Source organism: Perissodus microlepis, chromosome 3 (assembly GCF_051167445.1).
Source record: "Perissodus microlepis isolate ML-2025 ecotype Zambia chromosome 3, ASM5116744v1, whole genome shotgun sequence".
Classification (NCBI taxonomy): domain Eukaryota; kingdom Metazoa; phylum Chordata; class Actinopteri; order Cichliformes; family Cichlidae; genus Perissodus; species Perissodus microlepis.
The window spans coordinates 26,934,047-26,954,818 of NC_140463.1; the positions used below are offsets into that span (position 1 = coordinate 26,934,047).

Consider the following 20,772-nt stretch of genomic DNA (forward strand, 5'->3'; position numbering starts at 1 on the left):
AGCCTCTACTTTGACACACACATGCTCAAGAATACAGTACTGTACAATGGAAGCAGTTACAATTACTGCCTATTGGTCATTGCACGGTCAATATTTCTGCTTTGCTACTTTACCAGTCTTGGATTTTCCATTTTGTTGCCTGTTGGCAATCAAATAAGGCTAATTAAAATAACCAAACAGGCTGTATTTGGTATAGATGTCACAAAATGTCAGTGGCTGGAAGGCTAATCAAAGTGTTATGTTGGTGCTATATTTTTAGGTAAGGAAAGGGGCACGGGGGTGGATTATGCGAGTAATATGAAACTCAAACTGTCCACCTCCACTAACTGGCGGGCTAACAACTTTTTTTTGAAATTTCACCTCAGAAATCGCAGAGACCTCCATAGCTCACTCCAGATTTGTGCAGATTGCAGTAGCAAGGCTGCTAAAAAAAAAAACAACTAGCCGGTGGTCACATATGACACCTATTCCTGCACCTATTCCAGTCCTTTGCTTATGTAGCTGAGCTTCTAAAACCTTATTACTACAGCTGACCTCTCCAGTCATCCAGCCAGGTTCCCCTGACTGTCCCTTACTCTGATGTTTAAAGCCAGAAGTGATCATGTATTTCCAGGTCAGCTGATTCTGTTATTTGCTTTAGACAACTACTGAAAACTCATTTTCATAGGTTACGTTTCCCTTAATCTTTCATATATCCATCATTTTTGGCCATAGTGAAAATACTTGGGTGTATATGTGTGTGTTAGAATGAATGTCTGACCATGTGGTTCCTTATGTGTCTGTTTATGTGTTTCTGTTTTCACATGTGTACTTATCGACTTATGTGTGGATTTTATTTAAACTGTGAAGCACTTTAAAAAGTGCTACACAAATAAAGTTATTATCATCATGTAAGATAAAAGTTGATCACTCAAAACCCATCTGAAGGTGGAACAGCACCCTGCAAAGATCCCCAAAGTAAAACCAAGTAATATGAAACCCTCACCGTAGGGACTCAAAGGCTGTCATTTAAACTGTGTTTCTTCAGCATGCATGTGCCACATGTCAGCATAAGATTGATGGCCAGGAGCACCCTAACCCAGGAGCACCCTGGACAGATGAAAAACTGAGATAGACTAGGAATTTATGATTATAACTTTAGGAATGAGATAGGCAGACTCGACCTTTAACATTCTTTTATTTCTGGCCTTTGACCCCACCTGTTTGAGTAAAAGGTCATCTCACCTTGTCCACTGATAAAAGTATTGCAGAGTGTAAGTCAGATCAACTCACCAATGCAGCAAACCAGCAATAAATGTAATACATTTAATTAAAATTGACTTTAAAACAAACAATGACAATATATTAATATAAGAAACTACTGAGAACTATTTATCGGCAATTATTGCTTAAACTTTATTTTTGGTATCAACACAAGACAATGAGGACCTTGTTTTGTTTTCTAAACACTGCCCTTCAGTCTTCAAGGTCAGTGAGTTTCTTCAGATCAGATTTCAACTGCTCTTCATCCTCCACCTCCTCTACCTCCACTTCTATCCCATCCATAGTTTTCTGAAGCTGTTCCTTGATTCTGTTCAGCTCCAGCAGGCCACTCTGTAGGTCCTTGCAAACTTCTCGGATCTTGACAGCGAACTCTGTTTTTGCCCCCTTTTTCAGTTCCATGGAGTCCTTTGCCAGGAAAAACACATCAAGAGCCAGGAAGAGGCCTGACATTACTCCGGTAGTGACACTCATCACCTGGGCAGCTTTGGCAGCACCACCAGCAACATTCAGGACTTGAACAGTATTGATCAGACTGTCTGTGTTGACCACCAGAGCTTTGCTAGCTCGACCACCCTCCTTGATTACATGCTTGACGTCCTGGTTTAAGTGGTTTTTTGCGATGCTCTCTGCATACTTCTCAAAGTCCCACTGCTGGAGTGTCTCCATCCCTTCCTGTCAGGTATACGTGAGATGAAAATTTTACATTAGCAGCTATGGCCATACCAACACTAGAATTTATTTCTAAATGTAGATTAGCTGAGAGACTTTTTTTGCCCTTGAAACTCCAAATACCAAATATTGAAATTCAGAAAAAGTACACAAAACACAGATGTTGAATAAAGGAAGTAGGAAAAAACCAACATCTCACAAAGCACAGTGAGAGTTTTTGGAGGGATTAACGAGGTGGACATGCTGCAGAAGTAAACACAAAAGAAAATGTGAATGATTGTACTGAGATACACTTTAAAAAAACGATTTTCTAATTTCTGAGAGAGAAAAAGATGCAAGGTTATGTCACATGATTAATATAGTACTGTAGGTATGTTTTTTCTAAAGGCCTCCCACAACTCTTCTGTCACATTCTTGTCTCCCTAAAAACACTTCCTCATTGTTTTGTCAGCATTTTTTTTTTCAGTTTCATTGTGTTTTATTGAACTTCTACTGTGGGTTTTTTTTTTTCAACATCAGTATTGTTTTGTATGCTTTTGCTGCATTTTTCCATTTGCTGTTTTCTCAAGTTGGAGTGTATTTTACCTTTAAGGGCCACCATAAAACTTAGACTCATCTAAAGTTAAAGCTTACTTGGCTCTTTATGTATACTTACTATATTTCCTTGCATTATTATTGCAGTCAGTTAAAAAAACAGAAGGTTAAAAAAACAACAGTCGTACCTGACAGTCAACTGACAGTCAGGTACGATGGAAAAATGAAAATAATGCTGCATGACAGCATCTCATTGACAGAATGATTGTTTATGTGTTTCTTGTTTCTTTCTCGAGAATTCACTCCGGTAAATGGTTATCATGAAAGTTCAATTTAAACTATGCATCAACAGGAACAAGGCAGCTGAACTGTCAATGCTTCTGTAAACACTGTAGTTGGTGTGGTTTAACCACAGTGCTAAATGATGCCTCAACAGCCTCGAGCCAAACATTCAGATTATCAGATTTTTCTTTATATGTTGAGTAAATGGAAGCCTTTCAAACGTGGTACGCTGAAAGTATTCAATGCACTCCTATGCCCCATGACAAATTCTTGAGCTAAGAAATAAATTATATGTTGCCAGCTCTTCACCAACATCTTACAGGTTTTACATAAAGGACTAACAAACCCAGTCAGTGAATTCATCAGGAACCGACAGCTGTTTAATTGTAAACATATCACCCAACGCTTTTCAGCAATGTGAGCAGAGTTTGCAAGTAGGGTGGGTTTAAAAAATAGATTTCCCAATTCACACGCTGTCGGGTGCTGAAAGTCGACATCTCAGAGATTCTAAAACTGCAGGTTTTATTACTCTCCAACCTAAAGTCACTGATCCAACAACAAAAGAGCAAAATTACGTTTCGCCTTTGAAAAACATTGTCATGAATTTCCTCTTACTTTTGTGTTCTTGCTTCCACCATGATAAAATTGCACTTCCTGCACAGCTCTCTTTCAGTATGCTGTAAAATCAGTTTCCCATCAAAAATCGTTTGACTGCCTGCTGTTTCGTCTGTTTATACAGTATCAGCAGTATCACGTAATGTTCATAGGTTGATTCATGGTTTCCTTTAGTTTTTCATCTACCGCTGAATATTTTTATTTCAGTCACTTTGACACAAAGGCGTCTGCTGTGATGTTTGCACCTCTGATGAAGTCTCACAAGTGTCGGCTTTGTTTTTATACTGAGATAGTTTACACTGAGTTTTTAATAGCAGAGAAATAGGCAAATAATTTAGAATTAAATATTTTCAATTTAAAAGGTTTAGAGGGTTCTTTGGACAGGACATATCCAAGATAAATGATCAGAATTATAATATTTCTGACTGTCTGAGTCAAAATTAAAATCGGGGATCAAATCGGGATCTTGTGATCAGAATTGAATCAGTTGTAGAAATACGTGACGATACCCAGCCCTACTTGTAAGCCAGCCATCGTGTGTGTTCCCTTCTTAGTACGTTCTTACCTGTAAAAACTCCAGGCACTCTTTGATGTCCTTGATCTCCCCCTGGTAATCTTGAATCATCTTCTCCACCTTCTTGCGGTCCGTCTTTGAATGGACAGTGTCAGTGATATTGGCCGAAGCAGATGTCACGCCACCAGCTGTAGCTATGCCAATGCCTACAGCTGTGACAATCAGCGATGTTCCAGCTGTGAAGGGAGCCAGAATGAGGCCGGTGATGGTGGTGATAGACCCGGCGACACTGGCCAATCCACCGCCGACACTGGCCGTGACCGTTTTTTTGTGAAAATTGTCTGCTGCATCAGCCAAGGCAAGGAGCTCAAGGATGCGCTGCTGCAGTGAGGCGCCACGTTGGTTAAAAAAACGAACAAAAAGTCGAGCGGCCATGAAGACGCGATCAGCTGCTTGTTCCACCACTCTGAGAAAAAGGCACAGGGGAAGGGTTTCACAGGGAAAGCAATGAGTGAACTTCAACCAAGAAACATGTTTTTATATTAAAACTGTAGCTCAACATTGCAAAGCTTCCTATGGGAAAACATATTCTGTGAACAATAAAGAACACGTCTACCTTGCAGCAAGAAATGACGGAATGGTAAATACTTTACTGTCATGGCAAAATAGTCTGAGGTTTTAGGCAGTGTACTGTAACAGAGCGTGAGACTTATTTTCTCAACACAAATGTGTGATTTTAAATGGGATCAGCATCTCAGATGTGGCTCAAAGAGCATCAAAGAAATGTGATATTTGAGATCTCTCAGTTTGTGTAAGAAGATGGCTGTGAGAGTCCAGCAGCAAAGCAGCTGGTTAACATGGAGAGGGTGTGTTTCAGCACTTCCTAACTACTTCCTGGACGACTCTTTATGGCTGGTGGACTATATGATGGGATAAAGGAATGGAAACTGTCTTTAAGAGAAAGAAAGGAAAGCACAATGACCAGTTATTCGTGTTCACAAGAAGGGCGGGGGGTGGCCATATATCCCGTGTGTTAGTACAGTAATCTGATCCACCCATCAGTGCCTCAGGTCTCTCCATTATGGGCTTAAAGCTAAGGGTGTCTCACAAAAACCTGATAGACATGCAAAACAAGAGACCGTCTTGTTCTGGCTACCAAGAAAAGACAAGTTGTGTGGGCAGGAGAATGCTGAGAATGGAGATAGGGAGACATCAATGTTGTTGTTCCAGTATTCTAGAAACCAGGATTACACATCCTGAGTCAGGAACCTGCAGTTGGTTTAGCAATGCTACAGCTTACAGGTGACTGGCTGCAGGCTGAGGACCACACCCTCTGTAAGGAGTGAAGATGTCAACAATCTGCAGAGAATAATTTGATTTCCCTTTCATCCAACCAGCTACAGCAGTAATTTTTTGTAAGTTGCAGCTTTTTCAGGTGTGAGCTGGCGTTTGTTCATTTTATAACTATTTTGCCTGTTTTGTTAGTCTACACAGCAAAATCTCCAGTGTTAAATTAACACTAGAGAGTGTCTATATGGGTCCACACCTCTGAGTGTTAAATACAACACTGTTGAGTGTTAAATTAACACTTTTGACAGTGTTATATGTTTAAAAGTAACCTAGTCAGTTTTGAAGATTAACAATGGCTAACACTGAGCAGTGCTGATTTTCTAACACTGGAATATTTCTAACATTTTGAGTTATTTTCCAGTGTTAGAAAATCAGCACTGCTCAGTGTTAGCCATTGTTAATCTTCAAAACTGACTAGGTTACTTTTAAACATATAACACTGTCAAAAGTGTTAATTTAACACTCAACAGTGTTGTATTTAACACTCAGAGGTGTGGACCCATATAGACACTCTCTAGTGTTAATTTAACACTGGAGATTTTGCTGTGTAGGGAAGTAAACCCTTGTTTTTTTACGGTTTGTAACTTTCAGGCAGGTTCTTCAGAGTTTGTGTTGGTGAATAGTTCTGCCTGTTGTTTGTTTCTGCTTCAGACTTCCCTGAAGGTTTTGTAGTCCTGTGTTTGTGAATCTGCTAAATCCTAAATAACGCAATAGTCTTTAATAGAGAAGTTGTTTCTGTGGCTATGTGTGAGTCAGTTGTTGGTGGGAAACACTTTGGTTAAAGTTAGTTGTGTTAATTGTACTATACACTCACCAGCTACTATTTTAATTCTCCATAACATGGATGCAACAAGGTGCTAGAAACATCCTTCAGGGATTATGGTCCATATTGACATGACAGCATCACACAGTTGCTGCAGATTTGTTGGCTGCTTGATAAGAATCTCAAAATGGTGCTCTATTGGACTGAGATCTGCTGACTGTGGAGGGCATCTAAGTAGAGTGAACTCATTGTCATGATCAATAAACCAGTTTGAGATGATTTAGCTTTGTGACATGGTGTGTTATCCTGCTGGAAGCAACCGTCAGAAAATAGCACCACTGTGTTCAAAAAGGGATGGACTCTGGTAGGCTGTGGCATTTCATGATGTTACGTTGGCATTAAGGAGCCAAAGTGTGCCAAGAAAATATCCCCCACACCACCACAACCAGCCTGAACCACTGACACAAGAATGGATGGATCCATACTTTCGTTTCAAAACTCATCCATACCAAGTAACAATTTTCCAGTCTTCTACTGTCCAATTTTGGAGCATCCATATGAACCGTATCCGATCTGTTTCAAGGTTCAAAGAATTAATTGAGTTACTGTAGTCTGACCATTCTACCCGGTCATCAAAAAGGGATTCTTGCCCAAAGAAATGCTGCTGACTGGAGATTTTCTCTTTCTTGGATCATTCTCTGTAAACTGTAGATGGTTGTGTGGGAAGATCCCAGCAGATCAGCAGTTTCTGAAACACTCGGACCAACAACCAGGCTATGTTTAAAATCAGTATCAATTTCAGTGAAATCACATTTGCTTGGCTTGAACATGTCTAAATGCCTCAGTTGCCGCCATATGATTGGCCAACTATTTGCACTAATGTGCAGTTTAAGAGGTGAAGTGGTCAGTGAGTGTAATAAACTGATTTCAGTAAATGTTCTACTTACTCTTCAGTTTCATCATTCTGGTTTGCCTCATTCCACTCATCCCAACCTAAGGTACAGAAAGACGTTATGAGGTGCAACTTTCAACAACAATAAATAAGGTTAACAGTAAATCAGTGATACCTTCGACTGTTCTCCACCATGACAAAAGGCCTTCGTCATCCTGGAAATAAACAGTCTTTTAACTTACTGCTTTGTGACTGTATGGAGAAAGAAATTTAAAATACACAGAACATACACCAGAAAAAATAAGATAAACATACGTCTAGAGGATCCAGGTCCGTTCCTTCACTGCGCACTGGTACTTCAGCCAATTGCAATGTCTGAACTTCAACTACCTCCTGGAACAAGAGGTGACACATGGAACACTAGACAGAATTTCTAAATGAGCCTAAAATCTCATCTAAAAAGATTGAACCTGCGTTTGTGTTGCGATTTCAGCAAAGCTTATAAATCATCTGAGGTTTAACACAGTGATGCTTCCTGTTGTGAAATATTAATGTAAGCTGTAAATAGCAGCTTCACAAAACTGCCTACAACTAGGCATTAACAAACAAAAAAATGTCTTTTTTTTCATTTAAACTGTCACGTAATCATATCAGGAACAGCAAAAATGTAAATCTATAAACTATATAAACACTATAATTACTTCTTAGAAATTTCTGTTAGCGAGCAAGAAAAAAAGAGTTTTTGATGTTGTTTGTGTTTATATAAATTTAATGACGTTGACAGCAATAGATTAATTCTTAATGTTTTGTTATATGAAAGGCAGAAACCCGTGAACTGCAAACATGAAATCATGTTGTACTCAAGAGGACTCGATAAAGAGACAAGATCAAGTGAGCCAAAGAACCCATGCATTAGACTAATAATGCATTTTTAGTTCATTTAACTTCATCTTTTTAAGCTTTTTCCCTGTGGTTGTGGCATAGATGATCTAGTTTTGGTGAAAAGAAATAGTCCCAAGTTGAAAGGTTACTGCAGTGTTGTTTACCAGGTGTTTAGAGTAAAATATGTCAAGCATGGGGACCAAAAACTGGAATGACAACTTCAAAGTCACAAGCTAACCAAACACGGAAAAGCAATTAACATCTCTCTTTTAAACCACCAACTGTTTCTGGTAACTTGTGAAATGCCACGTCACTCTAGTATAATATTCCTACCTCAACATCTTTATATGTTTAGTATTTAAACATAGCAGTTTCAACCACCCTTTTTCTCTTTCCTTTGTTTGTCGTTACTCAATGGGTCAAATGTAGAGCAGGCTTTATCTTCTTATGTATACGTGGCTGTCATACGAGGCACTGTTCCAATAGATGTAAGCACATTTAGCTCACTGATTTCAGTATTAGTCGCATTTATATTAGCCAGTTTATGAAACAATTATTCTTAAGAGGAATTCTGACAGTTTGATCACAGTATATTCTACCTAAGTACTGCATTAGAGATTACATGAGTAAATAAAGACCGAATTCTCACTGAAATGTCCGTGTGTAGTTTTATTTACACAGTGACATAATAGCACTGTGCAAACCTATTAGAATGCTCACCTCCCAATTGTATTTTGAAAATAAAACCACTGATAAACATTTGATTAAATTGTGTGTCAAGGTTCTCAGCCATCCAGGTCACCGTAGTCTAGGGAGCTTGGGAAGAAAAGCGTCTGGACTTCTATAATTTTCTTGAAGACATTTCACCTCTCATTGGAGAAGCTTCACGAGTTCTAAGAGCAAGTGGTGACAAGTCCCAGATTTTAAATCCCCGCCTTAACGCCCACTCACTCTCGCCATTTGACCTCTTAGAACTGAAGAAGCTTCTCGGATGAGAGGTGAAACATCTTCAAGACACCTAACAAGTCCAGATGTTTTTCTTTCAAGCTCCTTAGGCATTTGATTACATTTATCTTTATTGCTTAATGTAAAGATAGCATGTAAGTTAGAAAGGTGCTATATACATTTACTTCATTACTAACCTGGGGCGTGGCTTGAGTGTCAGAAAATGCATTTGCAGAGTCCTGTGGAGTCAAAAACAAAGCAAATAAGAACTCGATATGTTTGAGAAGAAACTGCCGGTGGTGTTTCAGTATTCCTGTGAAATCTGGAAAATAGTTTAAAAGTCTTCAGGAAAGAGGGAAAAAAGTCATTACAAATATGTTTTTCTTGATTTTTTTCAGCCACCCACATGAAAACAGTGACATCAAACCATCAGTATCAACATGAAAAGAACCAGGCAACATGTAAATCAATGGTGAATATTAAATTAGTTTATTCTGAATTCATAAGGACCCAATACTCTGCATAACATACCCTGGTTCTTCTCCTTTGGGCCTGTGTTGGCTGGGTTTTTACATCACAGCTGGTGTCAGCATCTATATACCAAACAGACTTTGGAAAGGGAGTGAACTGTGTGCTTAGGGCTTAATACTGTGTAAATGTTACACTTATGCACCTGACAAAGATTTTCAGTAGGTACAAAGTTTCGTGTTTGTTTGTCTGGTTTTCTTCACTTTTTCTCCAGTGCATTTGGCTTTATTAGCATAGTCTCTGAACACATTCCCGTACACTGTTCTTATCAAACTTCACCAGTCCGGGAAATATGAGTGCCATTTTCCTTGTTATGGCTGCAGTTAAGACATCAACAAACATCATGACGAAAATGCTGATCGTTTAAGTAAGCACTGCTTCAACCTGGTCACATGCTTTGCATTTTTGCAGACTGACAACATGCTAGTATTTTTCATTGAACAATAGGTTCTGGAAATCACCAAGTGCGAGAAGACGGTAAGATAAAACAACCATTACAAGAAATGCAATTAGGTAAACAAAAGGCTGCTTCTTTGTAAAAGTGATGTACTAAATGAAGTCATACATTTCTGTGTGTAGCAGGTGAATAAGAAATAACTTTGAGCTTGGAGGGCTGGGTTCATTTTAAAGACAAGGAGATGTGGTTATTGCCTTACATGTCTCTCTATTGTGCTGTCATCCAGGCTTTCAGAGCTGGTGGAGTTGTCACTGTGAATATCTGCTTGGTTTTCCTGATAATTGTTGAGAGAAAAACGCAGGAAATCACAGACAGAACCAAGTACACTTCTGTTATAATAAAATCTGTCAAATGTGTTATGTTAAAAGTCCTTAACCATAAGAAATACCAGACATGTGCATCTTTTTATTTCCATCTTAGGCCTTACCAGTGTCTTGACAGAGGTAACCGTCAAATCTCTCTGACATTGATCCTGAATCTAAATTGCAAACAAACAGTGGCAAACATACTCATATTAAGTAGAAACTCCAGCTAGGTCAGTGGGAAACTCTAAAACTGAATTGATCGTCGACATCATACCTGTGTGTACGACTTAAAGGGATTTACTTTCTGCATCGTCTCTTTGAACCTTCCAGGGTTCTAAAAACAAAAAGTAGAAAAGAGCAACAGACATTACTCCTTTAAATCTATGTGTCTTTTAAAAGCTGTAAACAATCAATGTAAGCACTATTCATGAAGTGGATTCAAAAATAAAACAGAAAGGGAAAAAAATGGTCAGGAAGTATTTGGTCTGTGGAGACTCTATTGTTTTTGCTTTGGCAACATCTTGTGGTCGTGGAAAGAACAACACTGAGAGCGTACTGGAATATTTTCTCTACTCCAAATTACACAGCTGACTTTCTTAAGCTGTTAAAATACTAAATGTGGGGAGAAAAAAAACAAACATATGTCACAGTATGAAACAGACAGAGATCGACCTGCTTCTCTGGCAAGTTGCTTTGGCCTGTCAGGCTTCCAGCGCTGGATGTGAGGTCATTGTGTTGAGACTCAACATCCTGAAAATATAAGATGCAAGAAGAGGACAGTTTTCTGTTCGCGTTCAACAATTAAATTATCAGTAATTATTATTAAAAATGAAACCTTTGGCTGCGAGGATCTGAATGGGTTGACTTTCTGAATCATTCCTGGATTCTAAATTATTATTTAAAAATAAGTCAATAAATAAGGAGGCCCAGCACTGCAAGAACAAGCCACAAATTAACACAGAGGGTAGTAGATTATGCAGAACTTGGTGCAGTACTTGTTTGTCTTGAAGTTCTTTCCCAGTCTCTTGATGATTTGCAGAATCATCTGGAGGATCACTCTAAAGTCAAAGGAGATGAGAGGAAGTGTCAAGTTCAAAATCTGTTTTTTCTTTATTTGTTTTTGTTTTTTGCAGAAAAAGGTCTCAAAGTGAGCAACTAAAATGTAATGTTACAGATTCAGTTTGTACTTGGAGTCGGACCAAACAGGAAGTGAAATGTTGCCAGCCCACAAATGTTTGAGCCAATGAACAAGACAACCACTTCCTTACAAAGTTATTATGAAAACATTTTCAGGTTAATGTTTTTTGCTTTGCGTGTCGCCACAGGAGCTCCAGATGAATGCAAATAGTGACAACAGGCTTGACCTTGTTTTCCCATTGCCAGTGGCTTTAGGATCCATCATAGTATTTGCTTCTACTTGCGTGTCTTTGCATTGACTTTGTATCTAACTTTGTAATCAGTCTGAACACGCCAATTGGCACAACTCCCAAACTTTGTATTAAAATAAGAATTCAACAGGCAGAATTAGAAAATTTCATTCAGTCGTCCATAGACTAGATATTGGCGTCTGACAAAGATACAAAGCTTTTCAATTTTTAAACTGCGGTGTCTTTAAACATAGTTCATATAAAGATGATTTGACCTCCGAGGCCGCATGCTGAGAACAGACATCAAACGTAGAGTTGCGTACCTGTGCAGAAGACTTGAAGGGGTTGACTTTCTGCATCATTCTTTTCAACATTCCAGAGTTCTGAAACAACAGCATAACTATCAGACTTTGGGGGTTTTTCCTTCCACATCCGTGTGAATTTTTGTGTGACATGATGATCAGATGTTAAAGGTCATATGGTATTTTGTCCCCATTTTGACCTTTTTTGTCTTGTGAAAATCTGTAGGGGCTTTTCAGCAGTGTCATCTCAAATGTTAGTAAATCCAGTTTCAAGAAATGTGTGCGGATGTACAGGTCGTCACTAGTGACTTGAAGGAACCTATGATCAAGTGAATTTTTTTTCTACCATCAGATTTCTGACATCAAATTCATGCAGATTCTCAACTTTTTCCTACCTGAGTAGAGTCTTCCTTTCCCCGCTCCGGCAACTCTGAATATGGTTCTTTGGAGACCTGTGTGAGAAACCCAGCTGAGTGGACGACCTATTATTACTGCCACTATTTTCTTGGTAACATTGAAACAATCCTATTACCTGTGAGGTAGGCTTGAATGGGTTGACCTTCTGCATGACCCCTTTCAGCATACCAGGGTTCTGAAAGTGAGCAAACACTGAGCCACTGTGCACCAAACCATGACTAGAGGAATGCACATTTAATATGCTAACTGAAGGCAACTAATCACCTTGACTCGACCTCGCTGAGAGAAAACAAGAAACAGCAGTACTGAGGTTAAGTCTTCAAAACACACATTTCTTGTAGGAAATCCCTGCTGAGACCCCGTTACTTAAATGAAATTAGCGACACCACATTAAGAATATTCTCATAATCAGGACAGAACTTTAAAATTTTGTAGTTATTTGTGTTTACTTTTTTTCTTAGCTTTCTCTTAGCTTCTTAAAGCAGCTGTGAGTTTCTAGGAATAAAAAGAAGCTATTTTTTGTGACCTTGAGTTGGAAATTATATTTAGTTTTTCCTTCCTTCCTTCCTTCCTTGACTGATGGTGGTGCTGTTTGCTCCATTTTGGGTTCTTTGTTTCCCTCTATGTTGGCAACTGAGGATCACATGGGGGAGCAGTGATGACTAACTGTTTGTTTTTTTTAACTCTGTGTTTGGTAAATCTGGCTTTACTCCATCTGCATCCACCGTTTACAAGCAGCAGCTGTACGATTTAGAGGTCATGTCTTTTTTGTTTTATAAGTCTTCTTTATTTGTTTAAACATGGGAATAACTTTATAAATAAATTACTGGAACTAGTTTTTGTGCAATGTACTGTTTATAAGGTTGCAGAAGCCTGCAGTCAGCTGAGACTGAAGAAGTCACTTGGATGAGTGATGAAACATTTCTCCCACTGAAAACGCTACGTCCAGATGAACAGAACCAACCTTTTAGGGTGCTGGAACTAGAGCTTTCCTCTTTTCATTGAAACTGGTCATTCTTGGGGGGGGGTTCATACTTTTAGAGCAGCCATGCATCCCTTCCATCTCTCCATCTACAAGTTGTACCATAGACTCTTTTATATAAAATGTCTATAATTTAAATTTAAATCAACAGATGAATACAGCGCAGTAAAACACAGTAGATTTCATCCAATACAAGGCTTTATTCAAGAGTTTTGAATTGCTCAAATAAGCTGCGTCTTTCTGCATCCAGTTTTAAGATAAAACCATACAGCACTCACTAATTCTACACTGTTGTGGTATCACAATGTCTTGTTTACTGACGCTATCTATGTATTTGGAACTACACTGATAAGAAAATAAATTCTTAGCATAGAAAGCAGGTTTCAAGTGAAATATTTTGGGAAGATAGGCAGCAGGGTGGTGCAGTGTTTAGCACTGGTGCCTCACAGCAACAAGGTCCTAAATTTTGACTCCACCATCTGACCCGGGCCTTTCTGTGTGGAGTTTGTGTGGGTTCTCTCCAGGTACTCTGGCTGCCCCACACAGTTTAAAGACATACAGTTAGTGAGGATAGGTTAATTGTGAGCGGTTGTCTGACTCTCTGTGTCAGCCCTGTGACAGACTGGAGACCTGCCCAGGGAGTACTCTTGCCCTATAGTAGTGGGGACATGCTCCAGCCCCACTGCAACCTTGATAAGCAAAAGAGGATGGATGGATGGATGGATAACTTTGGAGGAGTGGTAGTTGTTTTCAAAAGTGACTTTGCATAACTGTACAACTGGCAAAATTATTGTCCATGGCGTACTTTTTACACAGAAGAATATCACATATTAGCAGTACTTTACACCTCACCTGAGCTGTGTCTGCTGGTTGTTCCAGTGAATCTGAGGAGGGAGTTGCATTAACCGTGAAGGAGGCCTGCATGGAGAGTTAACGTCCTGTCATTTTCAATGAGGTGCCGAACAAAGAAGCTCTTGTGTGTCAGGCTGTCCATGCATTTTTACCTGAGCAGTGGATTTGAAGGGATTGACCATCTGCATGACACCCATCACCCACGTCCTCTGATGTTTATGCAAAACAACACATTTATTATGAAAAGAAGCAAAATTCTTTCTGCATCCAGTTAAAGTCGATCTTATTCACCAACAAGAAATGAATGGGCCTTGGCCTTGTCAAATAAAAAAAAACATCCTAGAGGGGTCATCATCACTTAATAAAAGATTGAAATATATGTTTGCATTTGACCCTGGTGGATTAATTAAACTCCATAAATTCAAACCTGTTCCACCCAATTATTGTTTGTTTTGCTTTTGTTTTTTAAGTCATGTGCAATCATTCCACCCTGGAAAAAGAACAGTTCAAAGAACTCATTATAAGCCCAAACTTCCCGTGACATTCATGCCCACGAGGAGTGTATGTAAGCTTCTGCACACAACTGTAAATGCTTGTGAATCAAGTGTTTGTTCTGCAATAGCCATTTTGAGTTTCTTAAATCGGTCCCTGACAAAGAACACTGAAATTTTAAAACATGAAACTAACACAGAATCTTAAGAGGAACAAAAAAAAGTCATAGTTTGTAGATTGTGACGTCAGCCTGTTATGGGATCTTTGTGATGTCGTGTGGTGTTGTATAAAAAAAATTAAAAAGTGTTTGTACAGCTCTCTCTATGCCCTTTCATATGATATATTACTCAATATGGTTTCTTGAAATTTTTTCCAGCTCACATTGTGTGCTAACGGTTAAGGGAGAGATCTAACGCTTAGCTAACCAAGGTACTCGTGTCTCCCACGGCCTAGTATACTGATGAAGAGTCAGTTAAGTCTTAAGTTTCAACTGATTTACAAATTTGTTGTGACCTTGACCTGATTTTCACCTAAATTAAATGAGCTCAACGCTGGACAAACTACAAAGCTACAAACAAACAGGCAAACCATCGGGATCAGACTGAAATGAACAAACACACTGTAGGAAGTAGTTGAAACTAAATTCATAAGACAATTAACTCAAATTGAAAAATAAATATTTAAATAAAAACACTGATTTAAATTGAAATTATTTTGGAAGAGTGGCAGACGTTTGTAGCAACTGATGCAGAAGTCACTTTGCATACTGTACAATTTGCATAATAGTTGCCTAGTGTGTACTCAGCTTTTCCACAGAAGAGTTTTTCACTAACTATTATCAAACATTATAATTTTCCCTGTGATCATATTCAGGTATACCTTTTTTTTCTGTCTCAAAAGAAGATTTGCTTGCACAACTATGTCAGGAAAGGCACCAGCATCTTCATGGTGCATTTTTACCTAATAGGTCAATGTGAAGTGATTAACTTTCTGCATGCCCCCATCACCCCCACCCTCTCGTGTCTATGCAAAGCAACACGTTTATTACAAAAAGGGAAATAAATGCAAAATTCAAATTGAATCATGCCAACTAAAAACAAACTCTCAGCTTTGTCTTTGGTTTAAGTTCAATAGCGTCCTCAGTGGTGTCTTCCTATATGAAAAACTGTGTTTTAATGTCCCAGTGTGAACATTCACCTGTGAGCCATCTCCATCATCCTGCTTGTTCTGGCTGTGTCTGACGGCACTGCCGAGCTCCTGATGATAAAGGAAAGTTTGTTTGAATGGCAGGGAGACATGTAGTATTAAAAAAAAAAAATCAGGACGTTATCACACTTCCTGTACTTCTCTAGTGGATATAGGTGGGACTACCTGAGTAGCAGCCGCTGAGCCTTTGTCTCGTTTGAATATATTCATTCTGAAACACATTAAGTTTTCATAATTTCGTTGTACATATACAATGACAATAAAGGGCAATTCTACTCTATTGTATTCTGTTAAGGAGCTGTTTTAGTGCGTTAAAGCACTTTCACTGTTTTCACGGCAAAGCTAAACAACAACATACTTAGCAAGTTATAGCGCTATGCCTGCGTTATAAGCCAAACACCAATACTAAAAATGTTAGTTAAAACGACATTAATAATAACAGTTGCAGTCGTGCTCTCGACTGTTATTATTGCGTCAACTTGCGCAACTCTGCGCAACTTGGCGGAAACAACTTTTTGCTTATTGAGTCGCTTTAGACGACATAAACAAGAAAGGCGGCACAGCCCGAAAGTGTCAGGGTTTAAACACAGATGCACAAAGCAAAGCCACGTTCAAAGCTTTGTGCACTGTGGGCGTTTTGTCCGGAGGAATGTTTGACAGCAGCAGAGCCACAAACAGCACGGCGAAAAGAGCACGGATCCTACCTCGGTGTCGAGTCTGGAAAACAAGGCAGCCAACACTCACACACACAAACACACGACACAAAGTGGGAAAAGTGAGTTACTGTTATCAAGCCAGCGTCCAGTTCGAGAAGTACAGACGAGCGAGTCCCCACTTTTTTTGTGTTTTGTGTGTATACTGAGTATTATGGTAAGAGACGTCGAGACCTGATTTCAAAATAAAAGCCCCTTCAAGTGAATTTAGGTTCAACATTAACTAACATATCTGTCCATAATAACAATAGTTAATTAGTCTCCTTTCCACACTCTAACGATAGATTAGTACTCTAGTCGTACCCTGTTAGTATCAAGGCACTCTTCTTTTGGATTTCAAAGTAAAAGCCCAGATTTTTACCTTTTTGAGCTATCTTTCAATGACTTCAGAATCCCGTTAAAAGGAAAATTCCAGTTTCCACATACTAAATGCAGCCTATATCAACAATACACACCCTCACACAGGTACCATATCAATATCAAATCAATCTGATTTTGCATTTCAAAGTAAAGGTCCTTTGAAATTCCTTGTATATGAGGTACCCTTTCAAGAACTTCATGATGCTAGTAGGAGCCATTTGAATTTACCTATGTATGAACTAGTTTTTGAATGTATTAAGGACACTGTTAAAATGAATATTCTTGTTTTGATGACAGGCAACCAGTCAGCAGCCTGTAGAGAGCAAATGAGGTGAACAATTTTTTCATGGGGTTCAGTTTACAGCTCTCTACTGCCTCTTGCACCGCACACTCTGGCCTCCAAACATCACTAATGCCTATGATTCTTTACTGCTCCTCCTGTTCTTATCCCCGAGTAAACTTTGTTGCTTTAAACCTGACAAACATCCTTTGCTTGACTATGACTTCGGTCCTGGTTATGTTGCAGACTGTTGGAGAAACTACACTAGGGTAAGGAAGGACAGGTTACGGTTGGTATTAGCCCCAGGGGTCTGAGCACTCTCCCAGCTGTCTATGATCTTGAGCAACATTTACAAAATGTTTCTGAAGCAGGAGAAGATACTGATGTTACACACATTTTATGTTGTACATATTTTGCCCAGTTCCTGATGAATCAACACCGTCACAGTTTAAGAGTGTCCTCTTAGCCTGATAACAGTGGCCACACAGTGAGAACTCCTGAAGTCAACATCACCTTGTTTGATTTCTAAAGTGAATTTAACACAATCATTCTACTTCTACTGAGGGAGACAGTACACGAAATGCCAGCAAGCACATCCACCATCTCACGGACTGCTGGCCAGCTGTCAGACAGGCCACAGTATGTGAGACTGGGCAGAGCTCAGTTTGATTTGATGGTGTGTAGTACAGGAGCTCCACAGGAGACAGTGATCTCTCCAACCCTTTCACCTTCTACGTCTCAGACCTTCAGTACACCTTCAGGAAATTGCCACAATGGGTGTGGTTTCACCTTACTGATCTGGTTACTCCTCACGTGGCATGTGAGGGGAGAGGGCGAGTAGGGCTCAGATATTTTCTGTTGTCCATGTCATCGATCCTATTCCGGTGTCTCTTGCTCTCTCTTCTTGTCTCTTTATCAGATTCTGATTTTACTGATACAAACACAAGCGGTTTTCAGAATGGATTTTGTTGAAACAGTCACAGTAAAGAGCTCCAATTAGCCTCTTGGATTTCTTCTTTGATTTCTTAAAGAGAGTTATCGCTACAAGACAAATTTCTATCCTGGGACAGGATGTTGACATTTTGAAACAGTAGTACTGCCCGGGTGTCCTCGATTACAACTGGATGAACTGGAAGACCAACATAGTAAAAATATATAAAAACAGGATGTTGATCTTCAGCGCTATAATATGTTGTTTTAGAATTATTGTGTTGTCCGTGCCGAAATGTGAAAACATTGATACACTTCCTACACTTCCTCAGATTTATACTATATACTCATTTATACTGTAATGAAAATTAATAGTGACCTGTACATGTAAATGAAAGAGAGAGTAGAGGAGAACAAATTATCAGTACATCATGGGGAGTCCATATACATATACTGACCAAAAACAACCACGTTCCTGACAGTAATACCGTGGCCTAGGTAAGGTCATCTTCAGAAAGTATGTGGTTAGACACATTGTTTCTAAGGTCTTTGGTAATTGTATTATTTTTGAATTTAGAAAACAACTGTTACAGGTCAACCTGGCATTACGCTTGTAGTTTAGCTAATTGATTTGTGTTGATTTGCTTTCAGTACCATCCAACCAAGCTCACAGAGATTGTTTGGGTTTGTGGGGTGGTCATAGAGGTGGTGACAATATATAAATATATAATTTTAAACTTAGATAACAAACTAGACTGGTCCCTGAATATAGACAAACTTTACAAAAAGGTGCAACGCTGCCTCTTTATTTCAGAATGCTAAGCTCTCTCTGCAGTAACACACAGAAAGTATTCTACCAGTCTGTGGTGGAAAGTCTGCTGTTCTATGCTGCACTCTGCTGGGGAAGCATCCTTGTTTCCAACAAGCTAGTGGGAAAAACTGGCTCTGTAACTGGAACCACGATGGAAATGGTAGTGGAAAGATGGACACTAAAGACCTTATTTGCACTCACAGCATCAGGCTTTTCAATTCTCATACAAATATCAGATTAACTATGAATTACCCTCTAGGATCAATACATTTTTTTTCTTATTCTTATTATTGTTCCTAAGCAGTTGTCTGGCAAACTGCTCCACAGTGGACCATCTTTGGTTATAAAAACCTTTACAGACTCTACTGTTAGATTATATGTGATATATGTTGACATGAACTGTAGTCCATGGAAACAGAAATTTTCCTTTTAACAGCATTCTGAAGTTACTAAAAGAATAGGTAAATTCTGAGGGCTTTTACTCTGAAATCCAAAATCAGATGGACTTGATGTTGACATGATACACTGTAAGGGCATGTATTGATGATATGGACTGCAATTAGTCAATGGAAACAGGAATTTTCCTTGTCATAGCGTCCTCCATTAATTATAAAACGTATCTCAGATACAGGTTATTTCAGAGAGCTTTTACTTTTAAAATCAGGCTGACTTGAGATCGACGTTATACCAGCATGAGAATCATCTACTGATGATATGGACTGCAATTAGTCTGTGGAAACAGGAATTTTACTTTTAACAGCATCCTGAAGTTACTCAAAGAGTAGCTCATATACAGGCAAATTCAAATGGCTTTTACTTGAAATGTAAAATCAGATTGATTTGATATTAACATGGTACCAGTGTAAGGGTACTGTTAATATAGACTGCAATTAGTATGCAGAAACTGGAGTTTTCTTTTTAACTAAAGTTGTTAAAAGAATACCTCAAAAAGTTCAATTCAGAGGACTTTGAAATCCCAAAGAAGACAGCTTTGATATTGACGAGGTACTACTAGAGTACCAGGGTGTGTCCTGCGGATCTAACGTTAGAGAGTGGATTGATTATTGATTATGGGCAGATGTATTTGTTAATGTTGAAGGTTTATCAATCGAAGGTGGCTTTTATTTTGAAATCAGGTCTCGACGTCACTTACCATAATACTCAGAATACACACAAAACACACAACAAAGTGGGGACTCGCTCTTCTGTACTTGTCAAACTGGAGGCTAGCTTGACCCCAGTAAATGAGCCTGTGTTTAACCTAACAACACAAACGAGTTTTCAGACGTGTACACCGCAGAGTGGTGCGCTTCCTCTTCAGAATTAAGGGTGGGGCGTCAAGGCAGTCACACCGTGCTCTGATTTCAGCACAGTGTTGCTGCACATTGGAGAACAACAGCTACTTGGCCTCACTGCGCCACACCCTGACAGCTGTGAGAAGGCAGAACGTGATACGCCATGCTTTCATTAATCCTACCAGTTTTTACCTGCGGCACCGTGTTACCTATAAGGGGCGTGGCTTTGCGTTTACCCATTCCCTGGGGCTTGTTTTGAATGTGTGCCCAGAAATGTGGAGCTAAACACTAAACTGTTTGGCTTGGATATAAACACCCTTTGTGGGCCTTTCTTCATTTGTCATACCTATTTTTTTAATTAACACATAATTCATCCCACAGGATTACACAACAATCTTCAGCCCTTATTTCTCAACATACTCTAGCCTACTCATGGTTAACTTAGTTTTGCCTGGAGCATCAAACTTAAGACTGTGCCGTTTTCTTCACTTCAATTGCCACAGGATTAAAAAGGATTAGATTAAAGGGTTTTTTTTTGTTTGTTTGTTTGTTTTTTTTAAAAAAGGTAGTCTTAGTTTTCTAAGTATTAGCACCACATTAAGAAGAATATTGATAGTTTTGAGAATAAATTCAAACTTTTGAGATTAAAGTCCTAATTTTAATTGTAGAAAAAATCCTGTTTTGAATTTTATCTTCAGAATTTTACTTTGAGAGAAAAAAATCAAACTGAATAGATTACATTTCTTGTTTCAAGATAAACTGCTAG

The 20,772-nt window shown here is 39.0% G+C and overlaps 1 protein-coding gene across 7 annotated transcripts; it reads right to left on the bottom strand.

Moving 5' to 3' along the window:
- Positions 1 to 1,142: 1,142 nt before the first annotated feature.
- Positions 1,143 to 16,493, bottom strand: LOC146390780 (uncharacterized). Of its 7 annotated transcripts, none has more exons than XM_084923767.1 (21): positions 16,402 to 16,493; positions 15,783 to 15,828; positions 15,609 to 15,668; positions 14,072 to 14,128; positions 13,920 to 13,985; positions 12,201 to 12,260; positions 12,064 to 12,120; positions 11,690 to 11,749; positions 10,995 to 11,057; positions 10,835 to 10,885; positions 10,672 to 10,749; positions 10,274 to 10,333; positions 10,122 to 10,172; positions 9,894 to 9,968; positions 9,241 to 9,318; positions 8,907 to 8,948; positions 7,198 to 7,275; positions 7,058 to 7,097; positions 6,938 to 6,983; positions 3,929 to 4,343; positions 1,143 to 1,935 (listed from the first exon to the last, which is right to left on the bottom strand). In XM_084923767.1, exons 2-21 carry the CDS (start codon positions 15,825 to 15,827, stop codon positions 1,456 to 1,458), a joined length of 1,962 nt encoding a protein of 653 aa, XP_084779893.1. In that variant the 5' UTR covers position 15,828; positions 16,402 to 16,493; the 3' UTR covers positions 1,143 to 1,455. The 7 variants fall into 7 exon arrangements, with proteins under 7 accessions (XP_084779893.1, XP_084779898.1, XP_084779892.1 ...); XM_084923772.1 differs by having other exon boundaries at positions 16,322 to 16,465; XM_084923766.1 differs by having other exon boundaries at positions 15,783 to 16,475.
- Between the last annotated feature and the right edge of the window lie 4,279 nt (positions 16,494 to 20,772).

What these genes read in the sequence shown, in the direction of transcription:
- LOC146390780 (XM_084923766.1), bottom strand. Translation starts at nt 15,839, where the DNA reads ATGTGTTTCAGAATGAATATATTCAAACGAGACAAAGGCTCAGCGGCT. An exon ending in AACCAGCAGACACAGCTCAG is followed by an intron (nt 12,261 to 13,919) that starts GTGAGGTGTAAA and finishes GCTCACTTTCAG; the next exon opens with AACCCTGGTATGCTGAAAGG. An exon ending in TTACCTCTGTCAAGACACTG is followed by an intron (nt 9,969 to 10,121) that starts GTAAGGCCTAAG and finishes AACAATTATCAG; the next exon opens with GAAAACCAAGCAGATATTCA.